General features: G+C 40.0%; 1 protein-coding gene across 12 annotated transcripts; it reads left to right on the top strand.

The window, feature by feature from the left end:
• The first annotated feature begins 4 nt into the window (after positions 1-4).
• Positions 5-24,432, top strand: LOC6725483 (moesin/ezrin/radixin homolog 1). 12 transcript variants are annotated; one of them, XM_039298013.2, is made up of 10 exons: positions 6,526-6,544; positions 6,658-6,719; positions 17,651-17,759; positions 21,139-21,318; positions 21,432-21,563; positions 21,780-21,806; positions 21,968-22,734; positions 22,909-23,305; positions 23,403-23,615; positions 23,683-24,432. In XM_039298013.2, the coding sequence occupies exons 3-10, from the start codon at positions 17,745-17,747 to the stop codon at positions 23,845-23,847; spliced, it is 1,896 nt and encodes a 631-aa protein (XP_039153947.1). In that variant the 5' UTR covers positions 6,526-6,544; positions 6,658-6,719; positions 17,651-17,744; the 3' UTR covers positions 23,848-24,432. The 12 variants fall into 12 exon arrangements, with proteins under 12 accessions (XP_016038594.1, XP_016038604.1, XP_016038600.1 ...); XM_016172825.3 differs by lacking the exons at positions 6,526-6,544; positions 6,658-6,719 and adding an exon at positions 5-162; XM_016172835.3 differs by lacking the exons at positions 6,526-6,544; positions 6,658-6,719 and adding an exon at positions 481-502.
• The last annotated feature ends 123 nt before the right edge of the window (positions 24,433-24,555 follow it).

Here is a 24,555-nt window from a genome sequence, read left to right as displayed (position 1 = left end):
GCAACCTTCAACGCGATAGTATCGATTAAGGTTCCATCTCCTTTTGTTTTTCGTTTTGGCTCTTTTTTTTGCGTTTATTTGATTTTTCCTTTCGTTTGCGAAGCAACAGGAAAACAAAGAAAGCACCCGAAAAACACGCGGCAATTGGATAAGAAACGAAATGTAAGTGGAAACCGAAATAAAACTACGAAATTCCAAGACACAAGATAAAAGCGCAACAAGCGCACACACACACACTGGCACGCGGCTCTCTTTCACACACACACACGCATACTTCCACACACCGGCAAAAGTTGAGCGTTGGAAAAAAAACGGTTTTTATTGTCCGCTTTTTTTTTTATTCGTGTTGCGATTTGCTTAACGACGAGAACTCAATTTTTTTACGTGTGTGTGCAAAAATAAAACTAAAAGGAAAACCCACGAAAAAGGCAGAAAAATAATAAAAACATAAGTTTTCCTTTTGCCGGCAAGCAAAAACAAAAAGTGCTCTGCATGTGTGTGTGTGAGTTTTGCATACTTTAACTGTCTTCTTTTCATAATTTGTACTCTAAATAATAAGTAAGAATTGTGAAACAAGCGAAGAAAGAGTGTAAAGCAAACGCTGAAATACCGGTATGTGGCAGTGTGTGTGCGAAAGAGAGGGGAAGAGTGATTGGAGTGTGAGTCATTAACCGGCATTAAAAAACAGCTAAAATAAATAGCAGCTTTTCAAATTAAATGTCAATACAACAAAGTTACAAATGAGTAGTAAATTCATTTAGCTTGCCTCACTCTCGCACGCACACTAAAAGCCTCTGAAAGTCGGTTAAATAGTAATACGGCGTTAGAGCGAGAAAGCGCTAGAATTTTGGGAGTGAATTTTTAATTTTTCGGGCAGCTGCTTAAAGTCAAAATGCGTGTGCGATTGGGTGTGTGTGTGTGTGTGTGTTTAAAGCGTGTGAAAATTGCAGCCGCCACTCCAACCACCGTTTTTCCCAAAGTTTTTCACCTTTGTCTCGCCCTTGTCTACTCCCCTTCGCTCCATCCCTTTCGCACACTTATCCCATTAGCATGAAGTCGCATTTTCCAGTTAGAATATCGCGCTTCCAGTTGGAACTGCGTTAGGCGCTTTTTCTTCCAACCAGATTAACTGGCGATCGGAGATGGCTACTAAAGTAGCTAGAAAATAGCTGGTATATTTTGCAAAAACAAAAAAACACTTTTCCAGATTTATTTGTAATTTTTAAATAGAATTTAAGATAACAGAAATAAATATTTTTATGAGTTATATCATTTAAAAGTATTTTTATTGACTCAAGTAATCATAGGACTATATATAACTTGTGTGCGTGCAGTCACGTTTTGTGGACCCATCACTACTCTGATATCATGACTAACTGGGGATCCACAGCTCATCGCTATCGAAGCAGTTTGATGGCCCGTTTTTAATACGGGTTCGAAGAGCTGTTAGAATTTCCCGCTCTGCCACCCCCCCTCCCCCTCGTATCTATAACGTGCTTGATTATTTATTATTATTGAACCGGGACACTTTAAGGCTGTTTTCATGCCTCTTCGATTCCGATGTCTGCTTTCTTTTGTGATTTGTCACATAAACTGACTCAGCCGATTTGTACCATGAGCAAGATGGCAGATTCAAGATCAGCTGCACATTGAAAATACATAAAAAGCTACGAAAAAAATAATCGTTTTCAAATCATTGATGAAAATATGTAAAAATGGAAATGAAAAGTGTGATCTCTTAATAACTAGCCGTATATTGATCATATATCTTTGCCTGCCCCTCTTTATCGGCGTCTCTCTCTTCTTCTCACATTCCCCGGGCAATTTGTAACGGTTTTGTGTGGCACTGAGAAAGCGACAAAGTTGTCAGCTTCTTCATTTCTCAAATGAATGCTGTTCAATGCGCCGAAACAAGTTGCTGGGAATCGATCGAGTCCAACAAGCAGGCATAGAAATTTGCATGCTCAAGCTAATGCGACTAACGAATACCCTAGAATTGGCAGTAATCCAATAGCAATGGAAAAAGTTGGTTCACATGCTAAAGAGTATATAATGTTTAGAAGCAGTTCGAATAAATGATTAACCACTGGGTGGGCAATATACCCCTGATACCCATTAAACCCACTGGCGTAACTAGGCTAACGACTGTCTCGCTCGCACCCACACACAGCCATTGGCAGCGGATGCTGTCCGCCTTATTTTTTGTTTACACTCCTCTCTTTCTGGCACTTGGATTTGCTGCTGCGCGGCCATTCATTATTTGATTTATAGTTTGGAAAATGGTCAACTCTTTCTCCATGAGCTCAATTAGCACATTTGTAGTTGACTGGAAATGTGTGTGTCTGTTTTTAATTTTTTTTTCTACGTTTGCATATTTTTTGATGCGCTCACAAAATGAAATAAGAGAAAAATCGTTGAACACGAAAGTAAAACCGGTTTCAGCCCGCCTGTGTTGCCATTTTGGTTAGTAGCTTCTCCTCCTTTGCCAACCTCCTTTCTCGATTCGCCCAGGCAGGTAAAAAGCACCCAAACTTTTCGATCTAAAGATGGTAGCGTGAGGATCTTGGAGATCAGCAAATGAATCACTGAGTGAATCATGCAGTTGGGAGCAAAACAGACTCGTTTTATTGCCTAATGATTTACTTTTAATGATTGACTGGATTTAGAATGTTCGAGTTTAAAGTCTAATAACGGGTATGAGTAAGTCACTCAAGTGATCAATCGGTGTAGAAACGATTCATAACCGATGCGTTGTAGAACCGATTCATAACCGATACGTTGTACGTGTTACAGAACCGATTCGTTTTAAATCCGATTCAGCAAAAGCTGATTAATGCATTACACGAATTTGCAATTCGAGATCCACGTGACATAGTTGACTGACTTTTCCATCCCTAAATGGCACCCACAATTGTCTGGCTGGGGCTTTTTTTGTTGTATGTTTTTGTTTTTGGGGATTGGGAATGGCTGTTGGCCGTGTTTCGGGCCATGGATTTTGACATTGAATACACAAAATTTGCAACGAACACAAAAGGCGAAATGCGCGCGAGACACCGAAAGCGCCTGACGTCATGGTTGCGTCTGTTTATACCTATTTATTCACGAAAACAGAAGGGCACAGACCAAATTGCCATCGAGGTACCGCGATCTTTGAGTACTACAGGAAATTTCAGGAAATTAAAGGACATGTGAGAATATAAATTATACAAAACTTGGGAATCATTGTATATAAAACCTATTAAAATATGTTAGATTCCAGTTAAATAAATACGGCAGTGTTGAATAATATCGAACATTCCATTCCTCGGTTACTTACTGTCTCTTAAAACATTTGCTTATTTTTGCAATTCGCTTGCAGTTCTTTTTTTCTTTAGCTGTCTGCGAACTTGAAATTTTGCGATAAAAGGAAAGGATCTCCCCTCTCTTTCCGTCCACTCGCTGCCCGTCTCTTTCACCAAATCTCCCGCTCTCTGGAAATGCTCTCTTCTGTTTGCTCAGGCGTCGGCTTTTCATTTTTCGTTCATTTATTTATTTTCCTCTCCAGTTTTTTTTTTTTGTTTTTTTTTTTTGGGTGCAACAAGTGTGCGGCGCTTTGTTGTTTTTGTACCGTTTTTTATGTTAATTAACCAAAACGAGTTGTTGTTCGTGTGTTTGCTATGCTTGACTAGTTAAGCGCGTAGAGAGCAAAAGAGATGGAGAGAGAGCGAACGAAAGAGAGAGGGAGAAAGATCATTACGTAATGGGGAAAACGTTGCTTTCAAATTCTCCAGTGTTGCCACCCTATCAAATTGACACTTGTTACGCTTCGCGATCTTGAATGGCGACCCCTTTTTAACCCTTTTCCTTTGCTTATTTAAAAATTTAAATTCAACTTTTATTTATGAAAATTTCAAAAGTTCTTCTAATCACCTTTTTGATGGTCGAATTGGCAATACTGGTTGTTAAGCCGCGTGACTCGTTTTTGTTTTTTTTGACCGCACATAAAATTCAAATTTTTGTTGTTTGTTTACCGATCATCTTGCATTCTCTCGCTCGCTTTTATTTCTCTCCGTTTGCATTTCGTTTTGACTCCTTCTTTTGGCCTTACTCATTTGAATTCGGACGCTTGATACGTGCACTTTTCGCAGCAATCGCTTCGAGAGAAGAGAGCAAGGAGATGAAGTGACCGAAAGAGAGAGTCAAAAGAGAGTAGACTTTTCTCTAGAAACTATGATGCCTTTTAATAAATCATAGTTTTCCAAGTGAGTAATTTTAACCCGCCCTTCACCCAATTATCCAAAGGCAGCGGCGCGAGAAAAATTAATAAATGCAATGAGTCAGAAGAGAATGCTGCGAGAAACGTCTGAAGAATAAGATAAATATGGGAGGACCGGATATTTACTGGGTCATTCAAAGATGGTAGTTTCAGAACTTGTTGGGAAATCTCGGGATCTGCAACAGCTAGACCACTCATTTTTGGGATGGCAACTGCTGCGGTCATCCGCTTCAATTTGTTAATTTTAAAATTAATACCACTCACCAAAAACTCGGGATCATTCAGAATGTTCTTTCAACGTTAAAGTTAAACGCTAGCAAAGTTAAGTACCATTGAGAAGAGTATCTGTTAGTTGAAAGCTCCCACTTTGGCATTCTGGATAGTTGTATTTTACTGCCGGCGACCTCCGGACCTCTCGCACTCCATTTAAGCATTTTCATATCTTATCTTTCTCTTTTTCACTTGCACAACACTGCGTGGGCTTTTACTTTTCTTCTTCGCGTCTCTGCTGCTTTTTTGTGTGTTGTTTAAGTGCTTTTGAAAGTGAAAGAGGCCTCGAAAAATAAAAATATAAATAAAAAAGACCATCAAGGAGTTGTCGCTTTTGTTAGCACTGAGAAAAGTCTGAGAAAGAATTCTGGAAAGTTCATAGCCGTTTCTCATTGTTGACCAGTTAAAGATTTTAGGAGTGATTCATTAACATTCTGAGCAGTTTACTGATGGGATTAGCCATATAAAGATAACGAGTAATTCAACCCCTTTTGTAATCGCTTTTATTGTTTTTGTGAGGCTTACTAATTTCGTTCAGTAAAACGATCTTAGGGATAAGATTGATTATAAATAGCATTTCATTTCGCTAAACATTTTTCTTTTAAGTCATTGTGAACGTTGGTTAAATTTTTTGCCTTTTTTATTTTGCTTACGCGCCAACTTGAGTGATAACACAAACTTATGTTTGTACAGTTTTGCCGTATTTGGTGCTTCGTTTTATCAATTCTCACGTTGATAAACTATTTTTCTTTTTTGTCAAGCATGTTCCGCGTTTCAGGAACTACGTAATGTCTAATTTTGGTTCTGAGAGCATTGTTGATATCCCAAAAATGAAGATGATAGAATGGATAGCATTTTAATGAAGTTTGTTGGCGCATACTTTTGGTCTGAGTAATCAAATCATAAATACCGTTTAAGAATTTAACATTTTTAACTATTTTTTTGAAAAACTTCGATAGTGAGTTTCAGAGAGACCTCATCGATAGCATTATCGATTATTCTGTAAATAAAGAAAAAAGTTCTTATATCCGCCCACTTGAGGGTTCACTGTACTCGGCTAAGCCCTGGAGTGTGTTATTGGCGATATGCTCATATCGCACTTCTCTGTAGGTTTGTAAGTACATATGTTGGTTGGCATGTAGGCTTGCGATCGCCGGAATGTTGGAACCAAGGTCTTGACGTCTGATATCGGTTACACTTGGTACTCGGGAACGCGATCCGCTGGCTCTGACTCGATGTTTGCCAACTTCTTAGCACTGCTTACAATTCTATTTCCATTTCTATTGCGTGGGATCGACTTACTATATCACGAAAGCGACGTTAACCAGGCGGTCAGTGTCGCAGATTGCAACAATGAACGTGTGGATCCGCAACACAATGCAACCATTATGAGGTTCTTTCAATAACCTGTAGCCCAAGTGACCTGAATTGATTACGAGAGTTGATAATGTCCTCAGAGTAGCTTTACTGGAATTATGTTTTGTATACCTTAAATATCACCATCCTTAAGTCCGCAGACCTATTTCTAAGTAATTATTGTGAACAAACACAGAATAGTAGAGTTGTCTGTATTCGACTTTTCAATTAAAATGTTGTTCTTTAGTTATTGCTCCCACTGTGGGGTATGTACGTTTTTTTTAATATTATCGCAATCTTTTTTATATAATTTATATAAATTTGAAAATACATTTGTATTTGTTATTTAAAAATAGATCTATTTGATAGTAATTTCTGCCAGTGTATGGGAGCACATTTCACATTTTACAGGGTATCCCGCAGTCGAACAAAGCTCTGCGCTTTGCTGCTGCTGAGCCATTATAAAATTTTGCTCAACTTGCTTACGCAGGCAGAGGTGGCGAGAGAGTAAGAGAGCAGAGAGAAGAGAGAGTCCGCAACGCCGCTGCCGGCAGCGACGCGGCTGCCAAGCGCGGCTGCGAAAAAACTGAGACAGTCGCGACGGCGCGCTCGTTTCAAACAGACGTTACTTTCTCTCTCTGAGCAGTCACTGATTACCGTTGTGTGCGTTGTGCCGCTGTTGCTAATGCTGTTGTTATTGTTGTCGTTGTGATACACACACTCTCTCTCCTTGTCGCTCCCGCAATTTTTGACGTTTTTTTTCGTGTGTTCTTTAGTGTTGATCCAACGCGAGGAAGAAGAAGAATCGTGAAGCAAGAAGAAGCGAAAACAAACTGCGGTTGGTATTCTCAACATTCAAACACAAGTTTTTTTTAAGTCCAAAAACTAAAGTTAAGCGCACCTGCACACAGGTGTGCGTGCGTATGTGTGTGTGTGTGTGAAGCTGTGTCTTTCGCGCGCCTGTGTGAGTGTCGGTGTGTGTGTGCCAGTGTGAGTGACCAGAGGTGGACAGTCAACGGCTTTTCTAAATTGACATACTTTCTAAAAGGCAGAAACAAAAGCGCAGAGAAGCAGCAAAATCTCTGACCAGCAGCTAAAGCGTCAGCAAGTACAGTGATAACTAGACAAAGGCGATGCCAGTGTGATGAATTTAAGAACATTTATGCCTTCAAGAATATCGAATTAAATGTTGTGACTTTTTGAGCCGGTAACACTTGGGGTTTCTTATAAAAGCCGGCTACATCCTTTTGGTTTTTGAGGCAATTTACGCATAAGTAGCAATGTAAGTAGAGTCCGCCAAGAGATGGTCATCACTGTAGTGCCACACACACATGGCAGCGGGTTAACACCCCATTCCCATCTCCCCATCCGCCTCCCCTTTTGGCACCCCGCTCATAAGCAAGTTGAAAGACTGGTGGACAGTGTAAATGACCAAAACCAAGACCAAAACCGAAACTAACTGCTATTTGCGATGGCGGAAAGTCGGAAAAGTCGACAGGAAAGAGATCCAACCGCCTCTATATGTGGATTGTCGTGAAATGCAATCGATGCCAAATTAGTGGTAAAATGGAAGTCGATCGGGGGGAACAACTTCCTCTTGCATAAGGTTTTACCGAGAAATCGATGGGAGGAGTGGGGATGCCAACATAATTGGCCATTACACGAATCGATTATGATGTTTTCGAAAGCGTTTTCGAATCATTCAGCCAGGTACTAGGAAGCAGATTTTGACTTGAAGATTATTCAAACTTGATATCCCAATATTGAAGTATTCAGTTGGCAGCAATAGTATTCAAATAACACTACAAAAGCTATGATTATTGCATTAAAACCATCTCAATTCCATGATGGGTCTATTTTTATGGGAGGGGTGGGGGTTGAAAGGGGGGGAGGGGATGCCCCTGACATGCGATGATCGCTGGCAACTTGCGCGCGTGTCTCAATGCATTTAAATTCGCTTTTTAATTTCTCAAATGATAGACTAGTGCACATTAACGTACATTTTCAGCATTTTATTAAGCCATTTTTTATATTTTCGGAGTTTGCTTTTGCCACTCTGTGTGTGTTTGTGTGTGTGTGTATATAAATGAAATGTTTTATCAGGTGCATAAGCTTACTTTTATCTACACCCGACCGCTGACCGCGTGCTCAAAAGTTGAAATACAGTCGTTGTCCAATACTTAAAAACGCCGTATTTAAGGTCATTTTGAATTAGATGAAAATGAGTGGACTTCTTCGTACCCATAGTTTGTATATTTATTAAAATTATGCCTAACTCAAACTACAAATTGCTGCATTTCTTAGCGAAGCATGTATTTTTTTTAGTAACTAATTGCATTGTGAGTAGTTAGTTGACTGCAAAGTCAAAACTCGTTTAGCAAATCCACCTGAAATCCAAAGGCCACCTGTTGAGTGATAATGGTAGATTTAAGCTGGAGGAAAAGCGGTTTGTTTGCTGTCTAGCTGGCTTTTTCACTTGGTGGGGAGGAGGGAGCGGGTGATGAAGGAGGAGGCGGAGGGCGAGATCATTGGCCATCCATAGTTGGCCGCATTGCTAAAATTCCGCAGCTTTCTTTTGTTGTCGCTCAGCCTCCAAAAGTTGTTAATTTTGGTTTGTTTTTCTACTGGCCGCACCCAAGTTAAATTTAAATAGCCAACTGAATGGTAGAATTCTCAGTGAAGGTCAGCTAACTGTGGAGAAGAGAGTTCTAAAAACAATTCGATGACGCTTCATTGATTTTCAACAACTTCAACTCATTTGCATTATAAGCCCGAAAAATGTAAAATCAAAAAACAAAATACATTCGCGTTTGTAGTTCTCATTAGCACGAAATTCATGCTGAAAATGTCAAAAGGTTGGGGTGAAAAATAAAGAACAGGTTGATTTTAGGGTATTAATGGGTTGTCTCAAGCATAAAGCTATATTAATTGAAATATTTCTGATATCTAGATACAACTGACAGAGAAACTGAATTTAGAAACATTTAAATTGCCATTAAAGCCTCGTTTATCCAAAAAATATCTCCAAGATACAATTCTATCTTAAAGATGCGGTTTTTCGCGTGCAGGGTAGTCGCTGCTTCTTAACCCCTTACTGCCGTGTTTTCGAGTTGTTCTTTTTGCTGTTCACAAAATGCACACATATTCAAAAAACTGAAAGACAAGCTTAGGCAGCATCTGCTTCTTCTTCTGCTTTTCATACCTCGTCGTCTTTTGTTTTTTTCCCCGTTTGTGTTTTTTATTATTACGTCTTTTTTTGCTGAACTTCGAATACTTCAATTACATGTGCCCCTGTGTGCGAGGGTTTTGTCTGGTTGCTGGGCATGTATGGGCACGTTTCCACGTACGACGAAGGTGAGGAGGCGTGGCAGGGGGCGGGCCTTATAGGGGGTATACCTGAAAGATCGCCAGACATATTGCACTCGAGCTTCAAGTTAAACGACGACGTCGACTGCGACAGCGAAGCTTTCGTGTTGCGTCAAAGTTCAAGGTGTAAAATTTGTTGCTATTAAAAATACGATAAATTTCTCATGGTGTACACTGCAAACAATTGTAGTTGGTATTTTTGGTAGTATGCCATTTTTATAGTAAATTATCAGGAATATATTACGATATTATTGACTTTTCCAACACCAATTTGCAAGTTTATGATGAGTTAAATTTAAAACATGATGAAAAGAGTTTTTTCCAATGCTGTGTGTGTTTGAGTTACCTGCGATAATAGCTTTATGTGCTGCCTTTTTTGAAATTGTTTAAACCTGAGCTCACTCGCCGTCATCGTCAAAGTCAATATCAATACAGACAGAGTGAACCTCATAATCGTCATCATTGGCGGCTTTATCATTGAGACTGGCGCACAGTTAAAAATAGTGAATTATTAATTGAAGAAATGACTAATTGTGCAATTGATTGTTTGCTTTGCTCTCTGATTTGTTTTTGCTTCTACCACACTCGATTTCAATTTGCCAAGGCAAAAATGCGGTTGTGGGACTGCGTCGAATCAAATTTAACGCCAATTGAAATATCTATGACTCAGGTGTCGGGCGGTGTCAAGATTTTACCAAGAAACGCAACCAATTGAGGGAAAACCTAAAGGTGAAACAAAGTGTTGTGGGTAAAAATTAAATGCAAATATAAGTGAGAAGCAAAGATAATTGAGTCTCATGTGGCACTTATGCACACATATTTTTTTTGGCACTGAAAATAATTGGGAATGAAGCAATGAAGGTGAAACATTGAATGTTTCGAACTCTATTTACGAACACTGGTGTTCAATTCGATTTTTGAAAATGTGTGGAATGCCACATGCATTTTAATTAAAAAAGATACTATTAGATTAGAAAAATTGTTTAATTGATTGAAAAATCTAATGGCTTCTATATATACATTTAGAAATGTGCACCTAAACGTATTATTTTCTATTATCGGATGATTATCTAACAACGGATGTGCTGCAATTAATCAACACTTCCGCGCCTAAGCTCTTTACAACACTGCTGCACACACCTGCATTGTCACCTGAGCCCTGTGTGTGAGTGTGTGTGTTTACCTTGTCATTGAGCTATCTTCCGTCTCTGTCGCACTTCCCTCGGTTTTTTTTTTTATCGAAATGTAATCATCTCCAGCGGCGACTTGGAAAACAAAAAGTAGAAAAATTTAGTTGCCATGGCTGTTTGTTTTACTTTTTAATGTTGTTTTAATGGCAGCTGTGTGTGTGTGATGCTGAGTGCGACTGTTTGCCTGTGTGCACATTTTCATTAACGCTTATTTGTTAATGGCCTGTGTGTTTTTTCTGGGTTTTTTTCTCCTTCGTGCTTTGCGGACTGCATATAAATCACTCTGGAAAAATATTGGTCAATGGGGAATTGGGCACTTTGATGTATTTCTGGCAGCTTTGTCATCAATTTATCACCATCAGAATTCTAGAATTTATATACCCTACAAAAGGTATATATTTACTACGGCAATAGTTTTGTTTAAATACTTCAATCCATTTAAAATAAAAATGTAAACAAATATTAAATATTTGTTAAATAGCACTTGACTAATAAATTGAGTCACCTAATTTGCATAATGATGGAATGTGAGTCATTTGTTAACCAAAATAAATGGCAATCAACTTTTCGGAAAGTCGGCTATCAAAGCATTTTTTGCAACTGACTCACTAAACCAGGTTAAATTAATCGCTTGACTCAGAGATTAGAAATTTCTATGAATTTATTAGTTTCGTATTTAATTTTTCCGTTTAATGTACACTTTTTTCCTTTTTTTTTGTTATCTCATTGTCGGCAAACTAATAAAGTCAAGACAACAATTGAAGTTGGGGCTGCTGCACATTAACGTATGCATAACCTCAAAACCCAATGTCACGCATATTATTTACTCCTCAGCCTTTAGTGGCTGTCTCCATCTATCTGTACCTCCATATCATCGCTATCGCCATAGCTATTGTTTGCAATATTTGCACGAGTGTTTGAGTCTCGAGCTGCGGAGCCGAAATCAACTGGAATAAACTGAAATGAAATGAAATTAGCTAACAAGCCAAGCCAAGTCGAGCCGAGCCGATCCAGCGACAGTCTCGTTGTCAGTCATAAATAAGTTGCAAATAATATGCGGACGACGGACATAAAAATAACTAATGGCAGATGGAGCCATCCACCTGTCGCCCCTCTCTATCTATTAGCTGGCTTGGTTGCATCATAAACCACCATGCCTCGTCGCACAGTGCATGCAAATTGTCAGCGTTTCATAACACTCCACGCACTATCTATGTGTATATATGGCGAAAAAGAAACCGAAAATGAAACCTCTTTATCCATCCCAACCATTTGACAATTGTCGAGCATATTGTCTTTCAAATAATAATTGCCGAACTGCAAACGAAGGCATTAGCCATGGCAAATAGTCGTAAATGGCACAGAGCAACAAGTGGGCGCAGCTTTGGCCTAATAAAAATAAAACACAGGCAACGGGGCGGATGAGTAACGTGTTAGCATACTCGTGCGGTGACTGTACCTGATTTTCGGGTACATGCTCAAGTACCTACCTGAGTGTACCCCCTGTTGAAGAATCTCTGAGTGTTTTGTTGCCTGGTAACTGGTTAGTTATTTGTTTATTTTGTGACTGGTAGTTTGGGAATTTAGCGATGAATAATAATCCATTTGTAACTTGTGGAATGTCAAGTGCTCAGTGTTACAGGTTTTGTAGCCCGATAATTGTGGTACTTTAAAATTTGTTGCGGCTAATTGACACTTTTACCACTTGTTGGCTAATTTGTTTATTTTTAAAACCAATTTTGTGTTTATATTTGGCATAATAGCTTTTGTTTTGATAATTTGTTTGTGTCAATACTTAAGTCTTGTATTTATCTCAAAGAGTGAGTGGCACAGTGTTGGTAAACGTTTTATGTTTTTGTCATTTCTAGCATCTTTTGAGTTGGACAATTCAGTTCTAAAGGAAATTTCTTGATAGCTGTCCCTGCGAAAAACCGTAAATGATAATCGGTGTTTGGAAATCCTTTTTATTGTGCCATGTGCCAAACAACCTGTTATTTATCAATTTCGATTCGATGAGGTTGATTATTGCTGATGATGTCTTGTCAACATGCGACCCAATTGTGTATGTCTGAGGCTCCATTCAATTTTTTATTTGCCCATTTTTCATAGTGTTTATTTTGTTGCTATTTTTCCTGTTTTTTTTTTTGTTTGTGTGGGCTAATGACATGATATCCCGCCACTTTTATCAGGAGTTGGTTCCGTTTTGGGTCTCTATTTGCCAATTCCTAATTGTTTTCCCCCTCAATTTTTCCGCACCGCTCTTGTCTAGCCGTTTTTTCTGTTCGGTGAGGCAAATAAAATATTTTTAGGCCAATTGCCCTGCGTATAAGAGTGCGAGTGTGTTTGTGAAGTTAGATAAGATATGCACATGATTTCATTGTAAACGTTGTTGGGTCGCTATGAGTCGCTGTTGTTACCTCAAGCGGAAGTGGCTTTGACAACATTAACTTGATTTTATTACCATTTTTACCAGTTTATTCTACGTGTTGTAAAACACACACGACAAAGAGCACAAATCGTGTGCACTTTAATTTGATTGCCTTGACTCGGCAGAAGCCGAAAGTCATTAACCAATTTCTTTGATCCAACACAACTCACGTACTTTGTACATTATGCACTAAAGTAGATAAATAAAATCAGAGGTTTAGGAATGCATTTTGATTGGTGTACGTGTGACGGGAATTACTTTGTTCGATACTGGCTTCATAACTTATGTACTTAGTTACTATTATTAAAATAAATCCAAATAATATTTTATGATGGTACAAATTCAAAAGTGTTTGAACAATGACATATTCGAATTCGAACGTGCTCAATGTCCGGCTCCATTATAATTGGTATCGTTCGTCGGCCAGTGCTGATAAGCTCCCATGTCCCTTATGTAATTTGACCCAATTAAGATTATCGATTCGAATAACAATGAAAATTTCAGGGTTGCCCCATACACACACCACACAAGCACAATTCGATATGAATTAGCATTGGCATATTACTTCGCGCAAAAACTTTCCATTGATTGACTTGTCGCATTCAGTTGCCTTCCCCGAAAATCGGGGGCCAAATTTGTCAGCTAGATAAACCAACAATCCAACAAATGGCCGACCATGTATCTGTTTGCGTGTGTTTTGCATGCGATACGTTGACAATTGACAAAAACAATTAACGGCAATCTATCCATCAAATAGTGGGTGGGGATTGGGTGGTTGGCTGGTTGCATAACGGTGCTTGGCCTCATGGAGTGGAAACAGCTCATCATCCAATGGACGATAGTCATGCATTACCTTGATCTCGGAGAGTAGTTAACATTAAAACTGAAACCGATTGTAAGTTTAAATAACCGACAGATTTTGATTGAAAGCATTGGCGTTCACTCACCAATTCCAGTGTTGGTAAACTCTTTTGCAAACACCGTAGTCATTCGTTCATTAATAATCCCCAATAAAGTAGCAAAGCAAATAAATCCCCCAAACAAAAGAACTAATTGTTCTTGTGAGTTGGCAGTTTCAAAAAAAAAAAAAAGGGGGGAACTAAAAAACAGACATGACAGAAAGCCATGGACAGTGGGCCTCGTGGGCACGGACAGTGGGACGAAACAGTCGGGGGGAACCGTGTGTGGCTAATGTATTTGCGTGCTGTGTTAATTGTGGCATCGCTGATGTTTTCATTTCCCCCTTCGTGAGGTGTCTCATTTTCCGCCCCCTATACCCTGTAATTCCCGCCTTTGGGGACTTCCATGTGGGCTTTTGTTATTGTTGTTCCTTTTGCCCGCTGTCATATATTTTCTTTACGTGCGCGATTTTGTTTGCTCTTTGCTATCTAGAACATTTAAGCCTAATTTGCTTCATTAAATCGTCACATTTGTTATTATGTCTTCTGTCTCATTTTTGTTGTAGTTGAATTTTTCACATTTTTTACCTATTGTTTCTGGAGGCAAAATTGACGTCAAGTTGATGGGTTCCAGCTTTGGACAAGGGTATACTAGTTTTAGAGCACTAGTCCCACCATAAACTGTGATTACGTATCAGAAATTTTATGCGGGATTTTATGGTATATATCGGTTAACAAACTTTGATAAGAGCACTGAACGCATTACGAAGTGAGAATACTTTAATCTTGCCAAATGCCCAATGAAATATTGCGAGCCAAGAATGTTAGTATACCCCAAACTTGGGGTTTAATTTGCGAGGTATCTGTTATTTCAGACCCTACAATGTTGTTCTTTTAATTCATTTTCAAGAGAAACTGCCGCCAAGTTGATGAATTGCTTTGTTCCCTGCTCTATTTGTTTGCTGGAGCTGTTTTAGCATTTAATGAACAGCTGTGAGGGCTTAAATTAATGAGTAGACCTAAAACTAAATTCTAATGTAATTAAGAATTGCCTGCTGCTTCTCGATTTGTGTTTACTCGCTTTGTTTTGCCGCCCATTTCGAAATCCATTCATAAAACAGCGCTGCGTATATATCCTATATAGTTTACTTGGTCAGTTTGCTTTGGCTGATCGCTTGATTGCCTTCGGTTGCGCATTTAATGATTGGGGAGGGAAAATCAACTCGCCATGAAAAGAGAAGAGAGAAAAAGACAAATAATTGTTGAAATTAAAAGTGCTCTCCGCCGGGCAGACATCATTTTATTTAAAGCTCATTATTATGGGTTTTTTATTTTTTTTTTATTTTGAGAAACGTGAAGAAAAGTAAAAGCGACAAGTTGCGGGAGGAGTGCGCTTCTTTTCCCCTCTTTTGACTTCATTTTATTTGATGGATCTTAAAATGCGTTGCGCATACGCAATAACAGTTTTTCCCTCTCATTAAGTGTGTGGTGTGTGTTTGCTTGTGTATTATATTTTTTTTTATTCCGTGTGGTTCCGGTGGTCAAACAATAAACGTGATTTTTGCCGTCTCTACTTTGACTCGATTTTTCAACATTTTGGTTTGGTTTTTTGTTCAACTCATTAATGTAGTTAATGGATATTAAACATAAACAAAACAATGCTCTCTATCCAAGGGGGATTCTCTAGAGCTCGTCTCCGAAAAGGGAAACTTATGTTATGTAAACGCAAAGGTTTGCTTTTAAACTGAGTTAATGATTGTGGGAAGAGTCCAAGAATAATGACTGCAAGTCTATTCATAACAATTGTGATGCGATTTTGGTAGCAATCCAAATACATAGTCTTTAAATAATGAATAAATTCTTAAATATATGCAACTAGCCTGTTGAAATATAATAAAAACACGTTTTATCACAAGAAAACCTGCTAAAAAAAGAGTAATTTAGGCGTTTGAATATTTTGTGTGCGTCAGTGTGTGTGGCTGTTACACCGGCTTTTGAATTAAAGTTGTAAACGTTTTTCTGTATAAATTACAGATAAATTTGCCAAATCATTTCCGCCACAGCGGCAAACGATCAAAGTAGTGTGTAGTTCGTATTATGTACCTTTGCGAGAGCTTTTGCTCTGGGGAAAAAAAATCTAAATTAAATAAAATAAAATCGCAATCAGAGGAAGTGACGCTGTGCGTTCTATTCATTCATAAAGGCAGAAAAAGCTGAAATGTGCAAAAAGAAAGAAGGCAGAGAAAAAGAGGCAGGATGCACTTAATTACCGATTCTGATTCAGTTGGCGACGCGATTGCGCTCGATTCAGATATCAGGCGAAAGGAAATCGAGGGCGTTGATTAGCAGAGTCAACAGAGCCAAAAACTCGAATAAAAAAGAAACCAACCGACCACCGACCCATTCACCACAAACACCAAGCACACAGAAGCATGAGCTCATTCCATTTTTCGAGGAGCCCTCTTCAAGTTCACGCAGTGGCGATAATAAATGTGGCATGATGTCATAATTTGTGCAAACCGAACCACATTCAACTCGAATAATATTTTTAACCAAAAACCAGAGGGGAGAAGCGAGGGGTCGCCATCCCAAGGGATCCAGCTAACGATACCCTAGGAGATAGCTAATGGCGATTTGGGCAGCTAATAGAAGTGTTCAGATGCGACAAACCAGAAAAATTCAAAAGAGTCTAGCTTAAATTGATCGAAATTATCGATATTTATCGATACTATACTTTCGAAACCAGTATTGAATAGTTGTAATAGTACTTTGTCTACCAAATTGTACAGCCAAACTGATGTAGCCAACATATATAGAGTATCTAAAAGAACAAATATCTTTTGCAGCTAATGATTATTTATTTGCATTTCCTGAGAAATATCCAACGTCAGAGAACAGAAGATACGTGGAAAAAGCAAAGCCGAAGCAAAACTATTTCGATTCCATTGACGTCATCGCTTGTCACGTGAACCGCCGAACTCGCTGCCCCCTGACCTCGTCACCTTCCCCTCGAGGGGGGAAGCAGTCAGTTCAAATGTCAATTGTGTCAAATTTAATTGGATATTCATACTTGGGGCGGCCGGCAGCCTTCCATGCTCTCAAAATAGCTAGCTTTTCGCCATTCGTTAATGTGAATATCAAGTGCACACCAAATGGGGAAGCAAACACTTTGCTTTAAAGCCAAATTATGGCTGACAAATTTGTGAAGAGCAAACTTTTAGACTTGAACCTTAAGTGTTTGGTTCCACGCAGTGGAAAAAAGTTAATTATCAAATGTAAACATGCCTATTTCCAAAGTCAAAGATCGTTTGCCCAGCATATGTAATTCTTAGTTATTTTCTATCTGTGAATAAGACTCAGTTACTGCTTTAAACTGCATTATAGAACACTGTTCCAAATGAATCATATACTATATAATTTATTGACTGGCTGTGTTTTTATTCTGGTGAATCAGACTTTGTCCATCTATAAACACGACCATTTCCGTTTGGCCATTAGGAAGTTATCCAGCTGAGATACACTATATCAATTAAGTGACCAGCGACGTATAAATATGGACACCAATGTGTATCTGTATCTCAATGTTTATGGTGCTCAGCGTCGGTTGCAGTTTGTTGTCAAACTGCCAGGTGAAATCATAAATACTTATAAATCTATACCAGATATAAACACATGGTCGCGCTGCGATATATGTTAGTTGGTTTCTATTATTGTATCTATGTGTTTGCAAATCATACAAAGAGTGGCAATTGTGCAAGAAATTTTGCATTCACAACGTGATCTTTCGATTTGCAGGTTTTAGATAATCAATATATAGTGCTAAATTGCTGCTAAATAAGTGGAATGTGACTTTATTTTAATATTTTTTAATTCCTATATTTTGCAGATTGCAGCACAAAAACAATAAAGTGTGAAGACGATAATATCCTGGAAGGAAAACATTTCGTTTCGATAAGTACGACAAGACACGAAGCTACAAAATGTCTCCAAAAGCGGTAAGTTAGCTATAATATATAAATAATAAATAATTAGTACTGATTAGACAGCATTATAATATGGCCGAAATATTCCACTATAATGGTAACCATATATCACTGAAAGAAAGAAACCACAAACGAATCTGATAAAACGAATGTTTTGCACTAGCCTAGTAAATTATTAAAGATTAGTTATTAAATCACAACGAAAAGAGGTTGTCAGCTATCAGCTATCGGAAATTGTGTTCTTATCAAGAGAGCACTTGAACTACAATTGTCGTCAATTGCGGAGTTGGGATCGCATCTTTTAATAATCGAACTTTTTTCCTGGGGGATGGCCAATGGCGAAGACGTCATATTGGCGCAACTGTTGACGTTGGTAATTGTATTTGATTCTTGGACATTTGCCAAATAAATTTCATCAGATACACGGACGTGGAAGAAAAGTGGATTAGAAGTGTACGTCATTGATATGACATATGAGTTAGACCGTTATTTTCACTCGACATTTGCCAATTTCTTTTTGGCAAGTTGTGATTTCTTTTTGGCAAACGTCAAAAGTTCTTATCAACCAGCAATGGTCGTCTAATGACATTTTTGCGGCAACTTAAATGTTTGATGGATGTATTGTGTTATAGGTTCATCATGACAATCACGTGTTTGAGTGATTTAATAATACAATTTGCATGATTGAAAGGTGATGTTTGCTCGAACTTTAAGAAGCCGTTTCCCTTTTAGGGAAATTTCTCTGGCCAGTGCAGTCGTCGCTGCACATCGTGCTTGAATGGTTTCTCCATAACTTTCCCTTTTTTCGCTATAGTTTTTCCCATCCATACCTAGATGTTTATTGGTGTGTTTGAATAGCTTGATATCTGAGGGGCGAGGGGAGGGGGTTAATTGCTATTTGAGGCCCGAAGCGGCACCAATAAAACAGAATTGACAGCCAACGCGTCGTATGATTGACGCTGATTTGTTTGCCTACCTTGGGGCGGCGTTTCTACACAGCGCTGGCCAAATGAATAGTGACCAAACTAAGTATTAGCTAACTAATCAACTAATTTAAACAATAATTCATTTAGGGAATTGCTTGTGCCTTGACTTATATATATATATTTTAAATATATTTGACCATATTGCACTATTCGCTTGACCTCCATTGCATTCACATACTCCTCTCGTTCTGCAGACCTATTTGACCTCTGGTCAGTTCTTTTTTATGGTCGCGGCTGTCCAATTTTAGATGCATAATTAACATGCAATTTATATTAACTTGACAACGAATGACTCGTACAAAAAAATTTCCCATTTTCTTGGGCAGAAATTAAGTTCACTTTTGTTGTGTTCCCTTGGCTTTTCTTTTGCGTTCTGCCGCCGTCGCTTTCCCAGTGTTGTTGTTTTTCTTTTGCTTCTTCTACCATTTATTTTCCTTTTGCGCTTGCCTTTCTTCCCATTTGGCGACTTAAAAACGTGCCGTGACTTTTCCATTTTCCTCAGTTGCCGCTGGACAACAGAATCGAATCGTCGCTTTTCCGCTTTTATTAAACGTCGTGTCGCGTTGCTCGCTTGGTTTTCCCGCTGGAGTGTGCTCCTCAAGAATATATATTTCCCAGCCGGAGATTTGCATTGAAAAGGCGTAATAATTCAAAAGCTACTGCGCAACCCGTTTTCGGTGCCCAAAATGGTCGTCGTCTCCGACAGCCGCGTTCGTTTGCCGCGTTACGGCGGAGTTAGCGTCAAACGGAAAACGGTACACTACTCACTATTTTCCACGCTTTTCCTTCTGAGCTGGAAAAGCGCTTCCCCCCTTTTCACATTTTTTTTTTTAATGTGCTGCACTTTTGTGGTTTCAAGTCAAAAACAAATTTTTTTTGAAAAACTGGTTATTATGCTCCCAACTTCCGTTGTTGTTTTTCATTCTCGGCGGTCAGGGAAAAAAAAAAACAGAAACCACGGTGGTTGCATTAACCCAAAAACGTTAATTGGATTGAAATGAAAAACGTTTTCAATTTCCTAACATTGTGTCACGTTTGATTTGCATTCAGCAGCAGAAAGCGAAAACAAAACAATAAGCCCTCGGACTGAAAAGCCAAACACAATGATGAAATTTGCGTCAGGGGAAGTCAAAAATTTCGAATTTTTTGGGTCTACTCATTGTTTTTCCCATGCCCTGAAAATGGTAACAAAAAGAGGGCCTTTAAAATGCAGCTGGTTCAATAAATCTTAAAAGATAATGATTAGGAAATTAAATAGTTTGAAGGTATAGGAACTGATTTAACTTCTAAGCAACTGCTTCGTATGTTTTAATATAGTAAAGGAATATTTTTAAATAAGAATGGTTTTTAAGTAAGGCTTTCATTTGTTGGCCATGTTGCAAAATAGCGATCTGAATAGTTAGTTATATAGATAGGATGCATATTAACCCCGAACTCTGATCTATGATCGCAGTTACTTTGACCCAAATTGGGCGATTGCGCAATGGCAAGCTGCAGTTAGTACAGTTGACATGTGCATTGGTTATATGTCCGCCGTTGGGTGGCGATGTGGGTGGAATTTCCCTCGCTTTTCCGCCATTTCACATTGGAAGTTGGTCAAGTGACACGCGCAGTGGGATAGATAGCGCCGTAGCTCTCTCTCTCTCTCTTGTATAACCACCGATTACCACTGACTGCCCATCCGGTCTGTATTCCCATACACACACACACACACCTCACACCCTGTGTGTGTTTTCCCCCACTTGTTTCCACTATCTAGAGCTGCTGGTCATTTCCAGCTTGTTGCTATTGTCATGCCTGATTGATTTTTGCTTTGCTGTTTTCCAAGCGTGATTTTTCACTGCGGCCCGCTTTCATTTTCCCTCTTTCTCTTCATTTTCCCCCCATTTTTCAAGCATTTTTCACCCATTCGAAACGTGTGTGTGTGTGTGTGTGCGTTTAAGTCGAAAGCCCGACTTATGCAAGTCGTGGCAATCGAATCCAATCCTCTAAAGCGAAACGGGAGCTCTTGGCACGTGCCCTGCTCACATGTCGGTCCGTTCCAATCCCGTTAATCCATCGACCCCTAAACAAATCGTGGGGATTCCCCTCTGCACGCCACGTTCTTCGATAGGTGTCAATTTTTCTATTTTTTTCCTTTTGGCCCAGCTGGATTGTATGCCATTCCACGATCTAGTTAGCTTTCCATGTCATGGATGGCACTTTTAACTTAAAAATGCAGCAAAAGAAACAAATAAGTTACACTTAATTAATAAAAACTTCTGTTAAGATGATTCATTCGTTTCAATCGCAATTCTTTACATTCTAAAGGCAAAGCTTTGTTCTTTTAGATAATTAAATTTAAAGTACTTAATTGAAATTCCTCGGAAACGTAGTAAGCATTGTTCTATCTCCACTAATTTCAGCTAAATGTGCGCGTCACGACAATGGACGCGGAACTGGAGTTCGCCATCCAGTCGACGACGACGGGCAAACAATTGTTTGACCAGGTGGTGAAGACGATCGGCCTGCGAGAGGTTTGGTTCTTTGGACTCCAGTACACCGACTCCAAGGGCGACTCCACATGGATCAAGCTGTACAAAAAGGTAAATTTGCTTCTAATATAATAGTAAAATAAGTGTTAAACTCAAAAGAATATATTTAGAATATTTACTAAGATTGCATGTACATAATATTTATAAAATATAATATAATATAGCCCGAATCGCCGGCCATAAAGACCATAAAATATTTAAAGCGTGTGAAGAAGTATGTGGACAAAAAGACAGCCGACAGCAATGGAGTAAATCATTCAGAGACGAGCGAAGAGGATGACGACGCCGATGATATGGTGGGCAGAGATCGAGAACATATGTAGCATATATGCCAAACCAGCGAACCAAAAAGTCCCAGCTAGATAATAAACCGAAAATACCCTGTAAAATGTCAATTGTAATATAGATTTATCGCCTCGCCTCCGAATCCCTAGCTTAAGTTAATTTAACTAATTGATTAACTAATAAATGCAATCTCTGTATATGATTTAATGCTGCACTACAACAAACAGACTGGATCAATGCCGTTTTCGACATGGGTAACACTCAGACGCATGCACTTTCTATGAAATTATGTTTATTATTTAATTATTGAAAATCGGGAAAAACAAACGTTTATTTTCGTATACAAATCCATTTGCAGTTCGTAAACTCTACCGTGTATTCGCATCTAATAGTGACATGTTTTTCCTTTCCACAGGTGATGAACCAGGACGTGAAGAAGGAGAACCCCTTGCAGTTTAGGTTCCGTGCCAAATTCTATCCCGAGGATGTGGCCGAGGAGCTGATCCAGGACATTACCCTGCGTCTGTTCTACCTGCAGGTGAAGAATGCCATACTGACCGACGAGATCTACTGTCCGCCAGAGACATCCGTGCTGCTCGCCTCGTACGCCGTCCAGGCGCGTCATGGTGACCACAATAAGACCACCCACACAGCCGGCTTCCTGGCCAACGATCGCCTGCTGCCGCAGCGCGTCATCGACCAGCACAAGATGTCCAAGGACGAGTGGGAGCAGTCGATCATGACCTGGTGGCAGGAGCACCGCAGCATGCTGCGCGAGGATGCCATGATGGAGTATCTGAAGATCGCCCAGGATCTGGAGATGTACGGCGTCAACTACTTTGAGATCCGCAACAAGAAGGGCACGGATCTTTGGCTGGGCGTGGACGCACTGGGTCTGAACATTTACGAGCAGGACGACAGGTTGACGCCCAAGATTGGTTTCCCATGGTCCGAGATTCGCAACATTTCGTTCTCGGAGAAGAAGTTCATCATCAAGCCGATCGACAAGAAGGCCCCGGACTTTATGTTCTTTGCGCCACGTGTCCGCATCAACAAGCGCATCCTGGCCCTCTGCATGGGCAACCACGAGCTGTACATGCGTCGCCGCAAGCCGGACACCATCGATGTGCAGCAGATGAAGGCGCAGGCGCGCGAGGAGAAGAATGCCAAACAGCAGGAACGGTTAGTACGGATTTCCAGTCTTGTCTGTATGAATGAAACTCCGGGAATTTCTCGATACAACGTTTCAATGACCCGAAACATAATGATTCATATAATTTCCATGACTGATTCATGCAGGACTGTAATCTGCAAGCATTCCCCTTCTTATATTCGGTGTTCTTCCGTTTTTTGCAGTGAGAAGCTGCAGCTGGCGCTGGCCGCACGCGAACGTGCTGAAAAGAAGCAGCAGGAGTACGAGGATCGGCTAAAGCAGATGCAGGAGGACATGGAGCGTTCGCAGCGCGACCTGCTTGAGGCGCAGGACATGATCCGCCGTCTGGAGGAGCAGCTGAAGCAGCTGCAGGCCGCCAAGGATGAGCTGGAGCTGCGCCAGAAGGAGCTGCAGGCGATGCTGCAGCGCCTCGAGGAGGCCAAGAACATGGAGGCCGTCGAGAAGCTGAAGCTCGAGGAGGAGATCATGGCCAAGCAGATGGAGGTGCAGCGCATCCAGGACGAGGTCAACGCCAAGGACGAGGAGACAAAGCGTCTGCAGGACGAAGTGGAAGACGCCCGACGCAAGCAGGTCATTGCGGTATACTTTTTACTATTTGTTGGCACCGAAAACCAACCAATATAGTCTTGATACCATTTTGTGTCCATCTGTATACTGAACATTATCGTTTTTGTAGGCCGAAGCCGCTGCCGCTCTGCTGGCCGCGTCGACAACGCCGCAGCACCACCACGTGGCCGAGGATGAGAACGAGAACGAGGAGGAGCTGACGAACGGCGACGCCGGTGGCGATGTGTCGCGCGACCTGGACACCGACGAGCATATCAAGGACCCCATCGAGGACAGACGCACGCTGGCCGAGCGCAACGAGCGCTTGCACGATCAGCTCAAGGTGGGTTCGAAATCGAGTTCCTTGAGGATCTCCCTAACTAACAATATCAATTTGATCTATATTCTAGGCTCTGAAACAAGATCTGGCGCAGTCTCGTGACGAGACGAAAGAGACGGCAAACGATAAGATCCATCGCGAGAACGTTCGCCAGGGACGTGACAAGTACAAGACGCTCCGCGAGATCCGCAAGGGCAACACAAAGCGTCGCGTCGATCAGTTCGAGAACATGTAAAGCTATTGCCTTTCGGACGGGCCGGATCACAGATCGATAGTGCGAGAGAGATGGAGAGGGAGCGGAGTCTCCAGAAAGAAAAAGAAAAAGATATAACTACAGCATAATAATGATGATGATAACGAAGATGATGATGATGATGATGAAGAAGCAACAAATATAATTCCGGTCGCTGGCACAGCCTATTGCTACTATCCCCCCAGCGACGACCCTTTTCCACCCATAAGAACTTCCTGCCTCCTAAGTGAATTGAAATGAAATCTACACTTTGTTTGACCGCCGTTTTGTCTCGCAGCTTTTGTATAGAAGAATCAAGAAGCAAGAAAAAAAAGTAATAATAAATCAATGGAAAACAATTCAGCCAGACACAAAACACACTCATCCATATGAATAACATGAGAAACGGTTGGGAAGAAGGACCACATCTATATGGACAATCAGCAAATGAAAGGATCAAGCTATCGGAAAATATGTCTAAATCCAAGCAGAAGCAATAGAAAATATACATTTCTCCTTTTCCCAATGGATTCATAGAGAAAACGGAACGAATAGTAATAGATATTGAAAAGCAACAATTAAACAACAGCAACAACAACAACAAGAACAGCTACTACAACAAAACAAACAACTATTTGCATTTTCCCCCGTTATAATTATTATTTTTATTATTATATAATTACTATTTTTTTTTAAATTTGTATAATTAAA

Source organism: Drosophila simulans, chromosome X (assembly GCF_016746395.2).
Source record: "Drosophila simulans strain w501 chromosome X, Prin_Dsim_3.1, whole genome shotgun sequence".
Lineage (NCBI taxonomy): Eukaryota > Metazoa > Arthropoda > Insecta > Diptera > Drosophilidae > Drosophila > Drosophila simulans.
Note: the sequence above shows the minus strand (reverse complement) of the source record. Positions and strands in the feature narration are given on the sequence as shown.

Coding starts and splice junctions, on each gene's coding strand:
- LOC6725483 (XM_016172834.3), top strand. CDS start 19,420: ATGGTCGTCGTCTCCGACAGCCGCGTTCGTTTGCCGCGTTACGGCGGA. Junction 22,735..22,908: donor AATGCCAAACAGCAGGAACG/GTTAGTACGGAT, acceptor CGTTTTTTGCAG/TGAGAAGCTGCAGCTGGCGC. Junction 23,306..23,402: donor GACGCAAGCAGGTCATTGCG/GTATACTTTTTA, acceptor TCGTTTTTGTAG/GCCGAAGCCGCTGCCGCTCT.